This window comes from Oncorhynchus gorbuscha, linkage group LG22, assembly GCF_021184085.1.
Source record: "Oncorhynchus gorbuscha isolate QuinsamMale2020 ecotype Even-year linkage group LG22, OgorEven_v1.0, whole genome shotgun sequence".
Classification (NCBI taxonomy): Eukaryota; Metazoa; Chordata; class Actinopteri; order Salmoniformes; family Salmonidae; genus Oncorhynchus; species Oncorhynchus gorbuscha.
The window spans coordinates 50109051-50123589 of record NC_060194.1 but is presented as its reverse complement, the minus strand read 5'-3'; the positions used below and the strand labels follow the sequence as shown (position 1 = coordinate 50123589).

General features: G+C 51.1%; 1 protein-coding gene across 3 annotated transcripts in view; it reads left to right on the top strand.

Annotated features, from left to right (window-relative positions):
- LOC124009241 (zinc finger protein ZFMSA12A-like) overlaps positions 1–14539 on the top strand; it is a 28769-nt gene that overhangs the window by 2493 nt on the left and 11737 nt on the right. For 2 of the 3 annotated variants that reach the window (XM_046320836.1, XM_046320835.1), the window contains exons 2-7: positions 3220–3422; positions 3772–3864; positions 4269–4364; positions 6036–6146; positions 6324–6453; positions 8877–9750. In XM_046320836.1, coding sequence (XP_046176792.1) covers positions 3270–3422; positions 3772–3864; positions 4269–4364; positions 6036–6146; positions 6324–6453; positions 8877–9750 — 1457 coding nt within the window. In that variant the 5' untranslated portion in view covers positions 3220–3269. Of the gene's footprint in view, positions 1–2159; positions 2313–3219; positions 3423–3771; positions 3865–4268; positions 4365–6035; positions 6147–6323; positions 6454–8876; positions 9751–14539 lie in introns of those variants that run through there. The other variant, XM_046320834.1, reaches the window with a different exon arrangement.

Genomic DNA, 14539 nt, shown 5'->3' with positions numbered 1-14539 from the left:
AGCTAGGAGGACTCCGGTACTCAGCGGGCGGGAGCGAAGTACACTGTCCTAGCTAGGAGGACTCCGGTACTCAGCGGGCGGGGCGAAGTACACCGTCCTAGCTAGGAGGACTCCGGTACTCAGCGGGCGGGGGCGAAGTACACCGTCCTAGCTAGGAGGACTCCGGCACTCAGCGGGCGGGGGCGAACACCGTCCTACTAGGACCGTCCGGGGCGAAGTAGCTAGGAGGACTCCGGTACTCAGCGGGCGGGGGCGAAGTACACCGTCCTAGCTAGGAGGACTCCGGTACTCAGCGGGCGGGGGCGAAGTACACTGTCCTAGCTAGGAGGACTCCGGTACTCAGCGGGCGGAGGCGAAGTACACTGTCCTAGCTAGGAGGACTCCGGTACTCAGTGGGCGGGGGAGAAGTACACTATCCTAGCTAGGAGGACTCCGGTACTCAGTGGGCGGGGGAGAAGTACACTATCCTAGCTAGGAGGACTCCGGTACTCAGCGGGCGGGGCGAAGTACACTATCCTAGCTAGGAGGACTCCGGTACTCAGCGGGCGGGGCGAAGTACACTGTCCTAGCTAGGAGGACTCCGGCACTTAGCGGGCGGTGGCGAAGTACACTGTCCTAGCTAGGAGGACTCCGGCACTCAGCGGGCGGGGCGAAGTACACTGTCCTAGCTAGGAGGACTCCGGCACTTAGCGGGCGGGGGCGAAGTACACTGCCTAGCTAGGAGGACTCCTGTACTCAGCGGGCGGGGGCGAAGTACACTGTCCTAGCTAAGAGGACTCCGGCACTCAGCGGGCGGGGCGAAGTACACTGTCCTAGCTAGGAGGACTCCGGTACTCAGTGGGCGGGGGAGAAGTACACTATCCTAGCTAGGAGGACTCCGGTACTCAGCGGGCGGGGCGAAGTACACTGTCCTAGCTAGGAGGACTCCGGCACTTAGCAGGCGGGGGCGAAGTACACTGTCCTAGCTAGGAGGACTCCGGCACTCAGCGGGCGGGGGCGAAGTACACTGTCCTAGCTAGGAGGACTCCGGCACTCAGCGGGTGGGGCGAAGTACACTGTCCTAGCTAGGAGGACTCCGGTAGTCAGTGGGCGGGGGAGGACACTATCCTAGCTAGGAGGACTCCGGTGGGCGGGCGGGGCGAAGTACACTGTCCTAGCTAGGAGGACTCCGGCACTTAGCAGGCGGGGGCGAAGTACACTGTCCTAGCTAGGAGGACTCCGGCACTCAGCGGGCGGGGGCGAAGTACACTGCCCTAGATAGGAGGACTCCGGCACTCAGCGGGCGGGGGCGAAGTACACTGTCCTAGCTAGTTAGCTACCATTGTAGCACCCGCCTCTTCTTCTTCTGTGGGGTCTGTTGGCATCCAACGCTATGGTACATTACTGCCTCCTTCTGTACTGGAGCACCATCACCTCTGTACCGGAGCCCTAGCTTAAAAATGGACCAATAGAAGAATAGAGAGGGGTTCCTGCAGTTGCAGGAATGCCCACATGCAGGAACGCCCCCAATTATGGGCTGCAATTTCACCCTTCTCGCTAGCTACAGTAGCCAAACTACATGTGTGTTGTTCAAGACAAAAGGGTTTCAGTTAGCAGCAACGTGCATATTCCATTGAACAACAGTGGTAACGATTTATCCGTGTTTATAAACGCGTATAAAATGTGACAGGATGACGTTTTCCTATGATATCATGTTGGCAGAACATACTGTCGCTACATGATATCATAGGAAAATGTCGCTACAGTATGTTCTGCCAACATGATATCATAGGAAAACGTCGCTACAGTATGTTCTGCCAACATGATATCATAGGAAAACGTCGCTACAGTATGTTCTGCCAACATGATATCATAGGAAAACGTCGCTACAGTATGTTCTGCCAACATGATATCATAGGTAAACGTCGCTACAGTATGTTCTGCCAACATGATATCATAGGAAAACGTCACTACAGTATGTTCTGCCAACATGATATCATAGGAAAACGTCGCTACAGTATGTTCTGCCAACATGATATCGTGGGAAAATGTCGCTACAGTATGTTCTGCCAACATGATATCGTAGGAAAATGTCATCCTTTCACATTTTTTTGCATTTGTCAATTGGCTATGCTCCCAGCAGGCTTTGGGGTGCCAATGTGAAAAGATGAGCGTCAACTAGAGGTCGCCCGATTAATCGGAATTGCTGATTAATTAGGGCCGATTTCAAGTTTTCATAACAATCGGTAATCAGCATTTTTGGAAACCGATTATGGCCGATTACACTGCACTCCATGAGGAAACTGCGTACGAGAGTGCAGCAAGGAGCCAAGGTGAGTTGCTAGCTAGCATTAAACGTATCTTATAAAAAATCAATCAATCATAATCCCTAGTTAACTACACATGGTTGATGATATTACTAGGTTAACTAGCTTGTCCTGCGTTGCACATAATCAATGCGGTGCCTGTTAATTTATCATCGAATCACAGCCTAGTTCGACTTCGCCAAACGGGTGATGATGATGATTTAACAAGCGCATTCGTGAAAAAAGCACTGTCGTTGCACCAATGTGTACCTAACCATAACCATCAATGGCTTTCTTAAAATCAATACACAAGTACATATTCTTAAACCTGCATATTTAGTTAATATTGCCTGCTAACATTAATTTATTTTAACTAGGGAAATTGTGTCACTTCTCTTGCGTACTGTGCAAGCAGAGTCAGGGTATATGCAGCAGTTTGGGCCGCCTGGCTCGTTGCGAACTGTGTGAAGACCATTTCTTCCTAACAAAGACCGTAATTCATTTGTCAGAATTGTACATAATTATGTCATAACATTGAAGGTTGTATAATGTAACAACATTATTTAGACTTAGGGACGCCACCCGTTAGATAAAATACGGAATGGAATAGCACATATGCACTTGTACTTTCTTCTCCAACACTTTGTTTTTGCATTATTTAAACCAAATTGAACATTTTTCATTATTTATTTGAGACTAAATTGATTTTATTGATGTATTATATTAAGTTAAAATAAGTGTTCATTCAGTATTGTTGTAATTGTCATTATTACAAATATATATATATAAAACAATCGGCCGATTAATCGGTATCTGCTTTTTTTTGTTCTCCAATAATCGTTATCGCCTTTGAAAAATCATAATCGGATGACCTCTAATTGTGAACCAACCTCATTCCTCTCCATCTCTCTCATCTCTTTCCCCCTCCTGGCAGAACCCCCATTTCCTCTGCTCTCCCTGGGTGTCCTGGTCCCTCCTCTCCGGATGATGTCAGCACTCATGTGGCAGGTGGTGCGCCTGGGCAACATAAGTCAGTATGGGAAATTGGAGGAGTTTGTTTCCATGGTCACAGAGGCGGTTCCAGATCTCCTGTCCAACAGACAGAGGTGGCTGCTGACCCTGGCACTCAGAGGACGGGTAAGAGACTTCCTGATAGATTGTAAGAGATTCCCAGCATGTTTTGAGAGTCTAGGTTTCAGCAAGGCTCAGTGCAGAATCACTGAGCTTGCACCCTAAATAACAAACTCACTCAAATTAAATCTGGGGTCCAGATTAGCAGTTTGCTCAGGCCAATCACCTGGAAGGTTCTGTTTGTGATTGGAGGCTAAAAATAGGAGGTCGCACATATAAGTTTGCTTGTTGCGGGTAGAAGAAATACCCACTGCTCTTGCTAGTATCACTTATGGTTTATTAAGGTTGTGTGATTGGAGGCTACATATGGGTTGAATTCATGTAACAGTTGGTAACTGTTTGGTTCTTGTCTCAGGTGAGTCTACAGCTATTAGGGTCTGGACATCCTGATGACCTCAAGGCTGTTCAAACCCACCTGGATAGAATCACAGCATCTGGTCTCAAACAGGTGAGTGTTTTAATCAACTGGTGCGTAATTCTGACAAGCCTGCTCTCTTTTTTTTTTAATTCTTTTTTTTTAACCTTTATTTTACTAGGCAAGTCAGTTAAGAACAAATTCTTATTTTCAATGACGGCCTAGGGGTTAACTGCCTGTTCAGGGGCAGAACGACAGATATTGTACCTTGTCAGCTCGGGATTTGAACTTGCAACCTTTCAGTTACTAGTCCAATGCTCTAACCACTAGGCTACCCTGCCGCCCCGCCTCTTAAACAGTAAGCAGTAAGGGCCGGTTTCCCTGACACAGACTAAGCCTAAAAAGCACTTTCAAAGGAGATTCTCCAGGACGAGGGTCAGTCTGTGTCCTAGAAACCGCCACTGTGCAGCTTGTTTGTCTGGACTTATGTGTTGCAGTCAAACGATGCCGCAATTGAATTTGCTGAATCCAACTTCCTGAAGCTGATCCAGAGCCTCGTGGAAGACCCAGATAGGAGGGAACACTTCTTCAAGGTGAGATAGAGCCTAGTGGAAGACCCAGATAGGAGGGAACACTTCTTCAAGGTGAGATAGAGCCTAGTGGAAGACCCAGATAGGAGGGAACACTTCTTCAAGGTAAGATAGAGCCTAGTGGAAGACCCAGATAGGAGGGAACACTTCTTCAAGGTAAGATAGAGCCCAGTGGAAGACCCAGATAGGAGGGAACACTTCTTCAAGGTAAGATAGAGCCTAGTGGAAGACCCAGATAGGAGGGAACACTTCTTCAAGGTGAGAGAGAGCCTAGTGGAAGACCCAGATAGGAGGGAACACTTCTTCAAGGTAAGATAGAGCCTCGTGGAAGACCCAGATAGGAGGGAACACTTCTTCAAGGTGAGATAGAGCCTAGTGGAAGACCCAGATAGGAGGGAACACTTCTTCAAGGTAAGATAGAGCCTCGTGGAAGACCCAGATAGGAGGGAACACTTCTTCAAGGTAAGATAGAGCCTCGTGGAAGACCCAGATAGGAGGGAACACTTCTTCAAGGTAAGATAGAGCCTAGTGGAAGACCCAGAGACCCAGAACACTTCTTCAAGGTGAGATAGAGCCTAGTGGAAGACCCAGATAGGAGGGAACACTTCTTCAAGGTAAGATAGAGCCTAGTGGAAGACCCAGATAGGAGGGAACACTTCTTCAAGGTGAGAGAGAGCCTAGTGGAAGACCCAGATAGGAGGGAACACTTCTTCAAGGTGAGATAGAGCCTAGTGGAAGACCCAGAACACTTCTTCAAGGTGAGATAGAGCCTAGTGGAAGACCCAGATAGGAGGGAACACTTCTTCAAGGTAAGATAGAGCCTAGTGGAAGACCCAGATAGGAGGGAACACTTCTTCAAGGTAAGATAGAGCCTAGTGGAAGACCCAGATAGGAGGGAACACTTCTTCAAGGTAAGATAGAGCCCAGTGGAAGACCCAGATAGGAGGGAACACTTCTTCAAGGTAAGATAGAGCCTCGTGGAAGACCCAGATAGGAGGGAACACTTCTTCAAGGTGAGATAGAGCCTAGTGGAAGACCCAGATAGAAGGGAACACTTCTTCAAGGTAAGATAGAGCCTCGTGGAAGACCTAGATAGGAGGGAACACTTCTTCAAGGTGAGATAGAGCCTAGTGGAAGACCCAGAACACTTCTTCAAGGTAAGATAGAGCCTAGTGGAAGACCCAGATAGGAGGGAACACCTACCCAGATAGGAGGGAACACTTCTTCAAGGTGAGATAGAGCCTAGTGGAGACCCAGATAGGAGGGAACACTTCTTCAAGGTGAGATAGAGCCTAGTGGAAGACCCAGATAGGAGGGAACACTTCTTCAAGGTGAGATAGAGCCTAGAAGCCTAGATAGAGCCTAGTGGAAGACCCAGATGGTAAGACCCAGATAGGAGGGAACACTTCTTCAAGGTAAGATAGAGCCTAGTGGAAGACCCAGATAGGAGGGAACACTTCTTCAAGGTAAGATAGAGCCTAGTGGAAGACCCAGATAGGAGGGAACACTTCTTCAAGGTATGATGCTTCTCCAAGTCACACCGATACAGATCCCCAACTGATGCACTGCACATAATGAGATCAAGTTGACCTCGTGTTTAGTGTTAACCTAAATACAAGGATGTATGCCGTTTTAGACTATTGCAACAGGCTGTACATCTCCCTTGTACAATAGGTTGTGTTCCCCGTGGAGTATGGACCGAGCTTTGACTCGGCGCTGCAGACTCTGGTGTGTCATTTGCTGTCCAGACTGGAGGAGCTGCTGCCTGTCCCTGACTTCAAACAGGTGCAGACACACTGAGCTGACCCAGAACCACAGTTAGATAGAAACAATAGCTATTTCTTGTTCTGAACAGTAAACTGGTTTCACGAAGGTAAAACATTTAAGGAAAATGGCATATATGTAAATCTTCGTCATCACAATAACTGTCATTTTCACCACGGTTCTCTCTGCTGTCTCTAGACTGCTCTGTTGATCAGTGGTGCCCCATCTGTCCTGAAGGACTTCATGAGCAGTGTCTCCCATGCAGAGGATCTGAAGTCCCTGCTACAGAACCCACAGTGCCACGGGAAACTCAAGCTGCCCAAGAGCGGTAAGTCTCTTGTTTGAGTTCCAAATGGCTCTCTTCCCTTAGCGCCTCTGCTTAAAAGTAGTGTTCTCTCTAGGGAAGAGGTGTCAAACTCATTCCATGGAGGGCTGACTGTGCTGGTCTTTGTTATTTCCTTTCAGTTTGTGTCCAATGAATTTTGACATGCAGGTGAGGTTGGCTAATCAGTGACCTTAATAGGTCAATCGAGTAGGGAGGGAGGAGTGGAAGACCGGGCCCACCATGGAGTAGTTTGACACCTTTGATGGAGGGAATCCGCTGCCATTAGGTACACATCCCCCACCCGGTACACATCCCCCACCCTGTACCACCCCCCCCACCCGGTACACACACACCCCCTGCACGGTACACCCCCTGCCCGGTACACCCCCTGCCCGGTACACACACACCCCACCAGGTACCGGTACACACACCCCCACCCGGTACACATCCCCCACCCGGTACACACACACCTCACCCCCACCCGTACACATCCCCCACCCGGTACACACCCCCCCACCCGGTACACATCCCCCACCCGGTACACACACACCCCACCACACACACCCCACCCGGTACCCCCCCACCCGGTACACACACCCCCCACCCCCACCGGTACACACCCTGCCCGGTACACCCCCGGTCCCCACCCGGTACACACACACCACCCCACCCGGTACACCCCCACCCGGTACACACCCCCCACCCGGTACACATCCCCCACCCGGTACACATCCCCCACCCGGTACACATCCCCCACCCGGTACACACCCCCCCACCCCGGTACACCACCCCACCCGGTACACACCCCCCCACCCGGTACACCCCCTGCCCCACCCGTACACACCCCCACCCGGTACACCCACCCCACCCGGTACACACCCCCCCACCCCCACCCCACCCGGTACACACCCCCCACACACCCCTGCCCGGTACACCCCCCCCACCCGGTGCCCCCCACCCGGTACACACACCCCACCCACATCACATCCCCCACCCGGTACACACACACCCCCACCCACCCCCTGGTACACATCCCCCACCCGGTACACACACCCCCCACCCGGTACACACACCCCCCCACCCGGTACACACACCCCCCCCCACCCGGTACACATCCCCCACCCGGTACCCCACCCCACCGGTACACATCCCCCACCCGGTACACATCCCCCACCCGGTACACACACCCCCACCCGGTACACCCCCCGGTACACACACACCCCCCACCCCCCCCCCACCCCCTGGTACACACACCCCCACCCGGTACACACACCCGGTACACACCCCCCCCCGGTACACACCACCACCCCCCCACCCGGTACACACCCGGTACACCCCCCCACCCACACACACCCCACCCGTACACCCCCTGCCCGGTATACCCCCCTGCCCGGTACACATCCCCTGCCCGGTACACCCCCCTGCCCGGTATACCCCCTGCCCGGTACACATCCCCCGGTGCCCCCCCACCCGGTACACCCCCCCGGCCACACACCCCCCGTACACCCCCCCCCACCCCCCCCGGTACACACCCCCTGCCCGGTACACCCCCTGCCCGGTACACCCCCTGCCCGGTACACCCCCTGCCCGGTACACCCCCTGCCCGGTACACCCCCTGCCCGGTACACACCCCCTGCCCGGTACACACACCCCCTGCCCGGTACACACCCCCCCACCCGGTACACACCCCTGCCCGGTACACACCCCCCGCCCGGTACACCCCCTGCCCGGTACACACCCCCGCCCGGTACACACCCCATCTGGTACAAACCCCGCCCGGTACACCCCCTGCCCGGTACACACCCCATCCGGTACACACCCCGCCCGGTACACACCCCGCCCGGTACACACCCCGCCCGGTACACCCCCTGCCCGGTACACCCCCTGCCCGGTACACCCCCTGCCCGGTACACCCCTGCCCGGTACACATCCTCTGTCTGACAATCTGTAGATTAAATGCAACGCCAATATAATCTTAATCATCTAATAATCTATCTAATAATCTATCTAATGATCTATATAATAATCTATATAATAATCTATCTAATGATCTATATAATAATCTATATAATAATCTATATAATAATATCTATCTAATGATCTATATAATAATCTATATAATAATCTATATAATAATCTATATAATAATCTATATAATAATCTATATAATAATCTATATAATGATCTATCTAATGATCTATCTAATGATCTATCTAATAATCTATCTAATAATCTATCTAATAATCTATATAATGATCTATATAATGATCTATCTAATAATCTATCTAATAATCTATCTAATAATCTATCTAATAATCTATCTAATAATCTATCTAATAATCTATATAATAATCTATATAATAATCTATATAATGATCTAATTGTTTCCCATCTTCTTTCCATTGGTCCTTGTTGTCACTGTTCAGCTCCTTCACAGATAGAGGACCATCTCCTCTGCTCCTTATCCCTTCCTCCCTCACTGAGACTGGGCAATGCCTCGCACCACAGCGCCAGCGAATCCAAAGCCTTCCCTGACTGTGAGAACCCGCCCCTGCAGGTCAGAGATAACCAGGGGACTATGACTGACAATTTGAGTGGCCAATGGGCTGAGTCCAAAACAAGTATAGATCAAAACATGATTGGAACAGATTCAGTAGAAAACCAAGGAGGTTCTCAACGAACGAACAACCAGAAGGACGTGAAGGAGAAAGATGTGGAAAGACAAAGTGCAGGAAGGAAAGCAGTAGACACGGAGCACCAATACTGCCTGAGCACCAATACTGCTCCTCAAACTGCTGACCAAAACACGGCACCATCAGCCAGCCAACAAGCTGCCTCAGCCTCCACCTCAGTCTCTGCCCAGGACACCACCTCAACATCCACCTCGAGCACCCTGTCGTCCTCGTCCGGGGTGTCACCGGAGCAGCCGCGGCAGCGCGTGGCCCACAGGTGTCCACAGTGCGGCCGTTGTTTCATTTACCGCTATAAGATGCTGGAGCACCAGAGACTCCACACGGGGGAGAACCCTTACAAGTGTTCCCAGTGTGGTAAGACCTTCAGAAGGTCCTCGGAGATGTCCACCCACCGCCGAACGCAGTGCTCCAACGCTGCCTATGTCTGTATTAAATGCGGAAGCAGTTTTGGGTCGGTCAGAGAGCGGGTCAGTCACCGGTGTTGTGGTAGCAAAGCAGCGGCGGCGCAGAAGTTTGAATGTCCACAGTGTGGGAAGAACTTCAAGTGGCACAACTCGTTAAAGAAACACCTGGTAACCCACACCAGGAAGAAGGGCTTCAATTGCAGGTACATTAACATTACACTGTTACCGTCCCAAATGGCGGGGAACAGGGGGGAAGAGTGAGGAACAGTGGGGAACAGGGGGGAAGAGTGGGGAAGAGTGAGGAACAGTGGGGAACAGGGGGAAGAGTGGGGAAGAGTGAGGAACAGTGGGGAACAGGGGGGAAGAGTGAGGAACAGTGGGGAACAGGGGGAACAGTGGGGAAGAGTGGGGAAGAGTGGGGAACAGGGGGGGGAAGTGGGGACGGAACTCTGGGGAACAGTGGGGAACGGGGGGAACGGGGGGGAACAGTGGGGAACAGGGGGGAACAGGGGGAACAGTGGGGAACAGGGGTTAACTGCCTTGCTCATTGACAGAACAACATATTTTTCCCTTGTCAGCTCAGGCCCAACACTCTAACCACTAGGCTACCTGCTGTAGCTAGAGGACTCGTGACATCTCCAGGACTGGTTCTAGAGCTAGAGGACTCCTGATATCTCCTGGACTGGTTCTAGAGCTAGAGGACCCTGATATCTCCAGGACTGGTTCTAGAGCTAGAGGACTCCTGATATCTCCAGGACTGGTTCTAGAGCTAGAGGACCCCTGATATCTCCAGGACTACTTCTAGAGCTAGAGGACCCCTGATATCTCCAGGACTGGTTCTAGAGCTAGAGGACTCCTGATATCTCCTGGACTGGTTCTAGAGCTAGAGGACTCCTGATATCTCCAGGACTGGTTCTAGAGCTAGAGGACTCCTGATATCTCCAGGACTGGTTCTAGAGCTAGAGGACTCCTGATATCTCCTGGACTGGTTCTAGAGCTAGAGGACCCCTGATATCTCCAGGACTGGTTCTAGAGCTAGAGGACTCCTGATATCTCCTGGACTGGTTCTAGAGCTAGAGGACTCCTGATATCTCCAGGACTGGTTCTAGAGCTAGAGGACTCCTGATATCTCCAGGACTGGTTCTAGAGCTAGAGGACTCCTGATATCTCCAGGACTGGTTCTAGAGCTAGAGGACTCCTGATATCTCCTGGACTGGTTCTAGAGCTAGAGGACCCCTGATATCTCCAGGACTGGTTCTAGAGCTAGAGGACTCCTGATATCTCCTGGACTGGTTCTAGAGCTAGAGGACCCCTAATATCTCCAGGACTGGTTCTAGAGAGGAGAAGCCACTCACAGTGGCTGTATTGAAGGGAGAGTGGTTTCTCCTCTCCTTGGTAATCAGTGGCTGTATTGAAGGGGGAGTGGTTTCTCCTCTCCTAGGTAATCAGTGGCTTTATTGAAGGGGGAGTGGTTTCTCCTCTCCTTGGTAATCAGTGGCTGTATTGAAGGGGGAGTGGTTTCTCCTCTCCTAGGTAATCAGTGGCTGTATTGAAGGGGGAGTGGTTTCTCCTCTCCTTGGTAATCAGTGGCTGTATTGAAGGGGGAGTGGTTTCTCCTCTCCTTGGTAATCAGTGGCTGTATTGAAGGGGGAGTGGTTTCTCCTCTCCTTGGTAATCAGTGGCTATATTGAAGGGGGAGTGGTTTCTCCTCTCCTTGGTAATCAGTGGCTGTATTGAAGGGGGAGTGGTTTCTCCTCTCCTTGGTAATCAGTGGCTGTATTGAAGGGGGAGTGGATTCTCGATCACCCCAGAGAACACTGCTACTCCATCTCTCCTGTCTTCATTTGACTATGTTTTCTCTCATAGTCCGAGAGCATCTGGTCGTCACGGCGATGGCACAGGGCTTCTCATTTCTCCTGACTGGAGATTCTCTATTCTCCCTCTCTCACCTGTTCATCTCCTCATTTGAAAATCCATGTTGTCACTGTCTCTTGACCACTCAAGCTTCACATCGTTGTTATTTATCGTCCACCATGTTGCCCTTCCAGTTCCTCAATGAGCTTGACACCTGAACCTTTAAACAGGTCAACATTCACAAGGCCGCAGGGCCAGATAGATTACCAGGACGTGTACTCGGAACATGCGCTGACCAACTGGCAAGTGTCTTCACTGACATTTTCAACCTCTCCCTGACTCAGTCTGTAATACATACATGTTTCAAGCAGACCACCGTAGTCCCTGTGCCCAAGGAAGTGAAGGTAACCTGCCTAAATGATTACCGCCCCGCAGCACTCACGTCACCAATTCACATACCGTCCCAACAGATCCACAGATGACACAATCTCAATCTCACTCCACACTGCCCTTTCACACCTGGACAAAATGAACACCTATGTGAGAATGCTGTTCATTGACTACAGCTCAGCGTTCAACACCATAGTGCCCACGAAGCTTATCACTAAACTGAGGACTCTGGGACTAAACACCTCCCTCTGCAACTGGATCCTGGACTTCCTGACGGGCGCTAGGGGTAGGCAACAACACATCTGCCACACTGATCCTCAACACTGGGGTTAGTTCCTTGGTGTCCACATCACCAACGATCTATCATGGCCCAAACATGATAGGGCACGACAAAACCTTTCCCCCTCAGGAGACAGAAAAGATTTGGCACGTGTCCCCAGATCCTTAAAAGGTTCTACAGCTGCACCATCGGGAGCATCCTGACCAGTTGCATCACCGCCTGGTATGACAACTGCTCAGCATCTGACCATAAGGCGCTACAGAGGGTAGTGCAAATGGCCCTGTACATCACTGGGACCAAGCTTCCTGCCATCCAGGACCTATATAATAGGCGGTGTCAGAGGAAAGCCCATAAACTCGTCAGACTCCAGTCACCCAAGTTTTCTCTGCTACCGCACGGCAAGCGGTACCGGAGCGACAAGTTTAGGACCAAAAGGCTCCTCAATAGCTTCTACCCCCAAGCCATAAGACTGCTGAACAATTAATAAAATCGCCACCGGATTTGATGAGATCATTTCCTGACAATGGCTCGCTGCTCTTCGTACTGGGCGACTTCAACCTTCTGACTGACCTTCTTTCCCCTCCTTGCCTCTTGTGACCTCACCCTTTCCCAGTCCCCTCCCACTCACAAGGCAGGCGATATGCTTGACCTCATCTTTACTAGAGGTTGTTCTCCTACTAATCTCACTGTAACCCCCCTCCAGGTCTCTGTTCTCCTACTAATCTCACTGTAACCCCCTCCAGGTCTCTGTTCTCCTACTAATCTCACTGTAACCCCCTCCAGGTCTCTGTTCTCCTACTAATCTCACTGTAACCCCCTCCAGGTCTCTGTTCTCCTACTAATCTCACTGTAACCCCCTCCAGGTCTCTGTTCTCCTACTAATCTCACTGTAACCCCCTCCAGGTCTCTGTTCTCCTACTAATCTCACTGTAACCCCCCTCCAGGTCTCTGTTCTCCTACTAATCTCACTGTAACCCCCTCCAGGTCTCTGTTCTCCTACTAATCTCACTGTAACCCCTCCAGGTCTCTGTTCTCCTACTAATCTCACTGGTCTCTGTTCTCCTACTAATCTCACTGTAACCCCCCCCTCCAGGTCTCTGTTCTCCTACTAATCTCACTGTAACCCCCTCCAGGTCTCTGTTCTCCTACTAATCTCACTGTAACCCCCCCCAGGTCTAGGTCTCTGTTCTCCTACTAATCTCACTACACCCCCTCCAGGTCTCTGTTCTCCTACTAATCTCACTGTAACCCCTCCAGGTCTCTGTTCTCCTACTAATCTCACTACACCCCCCTCCAGGTCTCTGTTCTCCTACTAATCTCACTACAACCCCCTCCAGGTCTCTGTTCTCCTACTAATCTCACTGTAACCCCCCCCCCCCCCCCCACCCTCCCAGGTCTCTGTTCTCCTACTAATCTCACTTTAACCCCCTCCAGGTCTCTGTTCTCCTACTAATCTCACTGTAACCCCTCCAGGTCTCTGTTCTCCTACTAATCTCACTGTAACCCCTCCAGGTCTCTGTCCTCATACTAATCTCACTGTAACCCCCACCAGGTCTCTGTTCTCCTACTAATCTCACTGTAACCCCCTCCAGGTCTCTGTTCTCCTACTAATCTCACTGTAACCCCCTCCAGGTCTCTGTTCTCCTACTAATCTCACTGTAACCCCCTCCAGGTCTCTGTTCTCATACTAATCTCACTGTAACCCCCACCAGGTCTCTGTTCTCCTACTAATCTCACTGTAACCCCCCCAGGTCTCTGTTCTCCTACTAATCTCACTGTAACCACCCCCCTCCAGGTCTCTGTTCTCCTACTAATCTCACTGTAACCTCCCACCCCCCTCCAGGTCTCTGTTCTCCTACTAATCTCACTGTAACCCCTCCAGGTCTCTGTTCTCCTACTAATCTCACTGTAACCCCCTCCAGGTCTCTGTTCTCCTACTAATCTCACTGTAACCCCCTCCAGGTCTCTGTTCTCCTACTAATCTCACTGTAACCCCCTCCTCTGTTCTCCTAGGTCTCTGTTCTCCTACTAATCTCACTGTAACCCCCTCCAGGTCTCTGTTCTCCTACTAATCTCACTGTAACCCCCTCCAGGTCTCTGTTCTCCTACTAATCTCACTGTAACCCCCCCCTCCAGGTCTCTGTTCTCCTACTAATCTCACTGTAACCCCCCCCCCTCCAGGTCTCTGTTCTCCTACTAATCTCACTGTAACCCCCTCCCCCTCCAGGTCTCTGTTCTCCTACTAATCTCACTGCACCCCCTCCAGGTCTCTGTTCTCCTACTAATCTCACTGTAACCCCCCTCCAGGTCTCTGTGCTCCTACTAATCTCACTGTAACCCCCCTCCAGTTTTCTGTTCTCCTACTAATCTCACTGTAACCCCCTCTAGGTCTCTGTTCTCATACTAATCTCACTGTAACCCCCTCCAGGTCTCTGTTCTCCTACTAATCTCACTGTAACCCCCTCCAG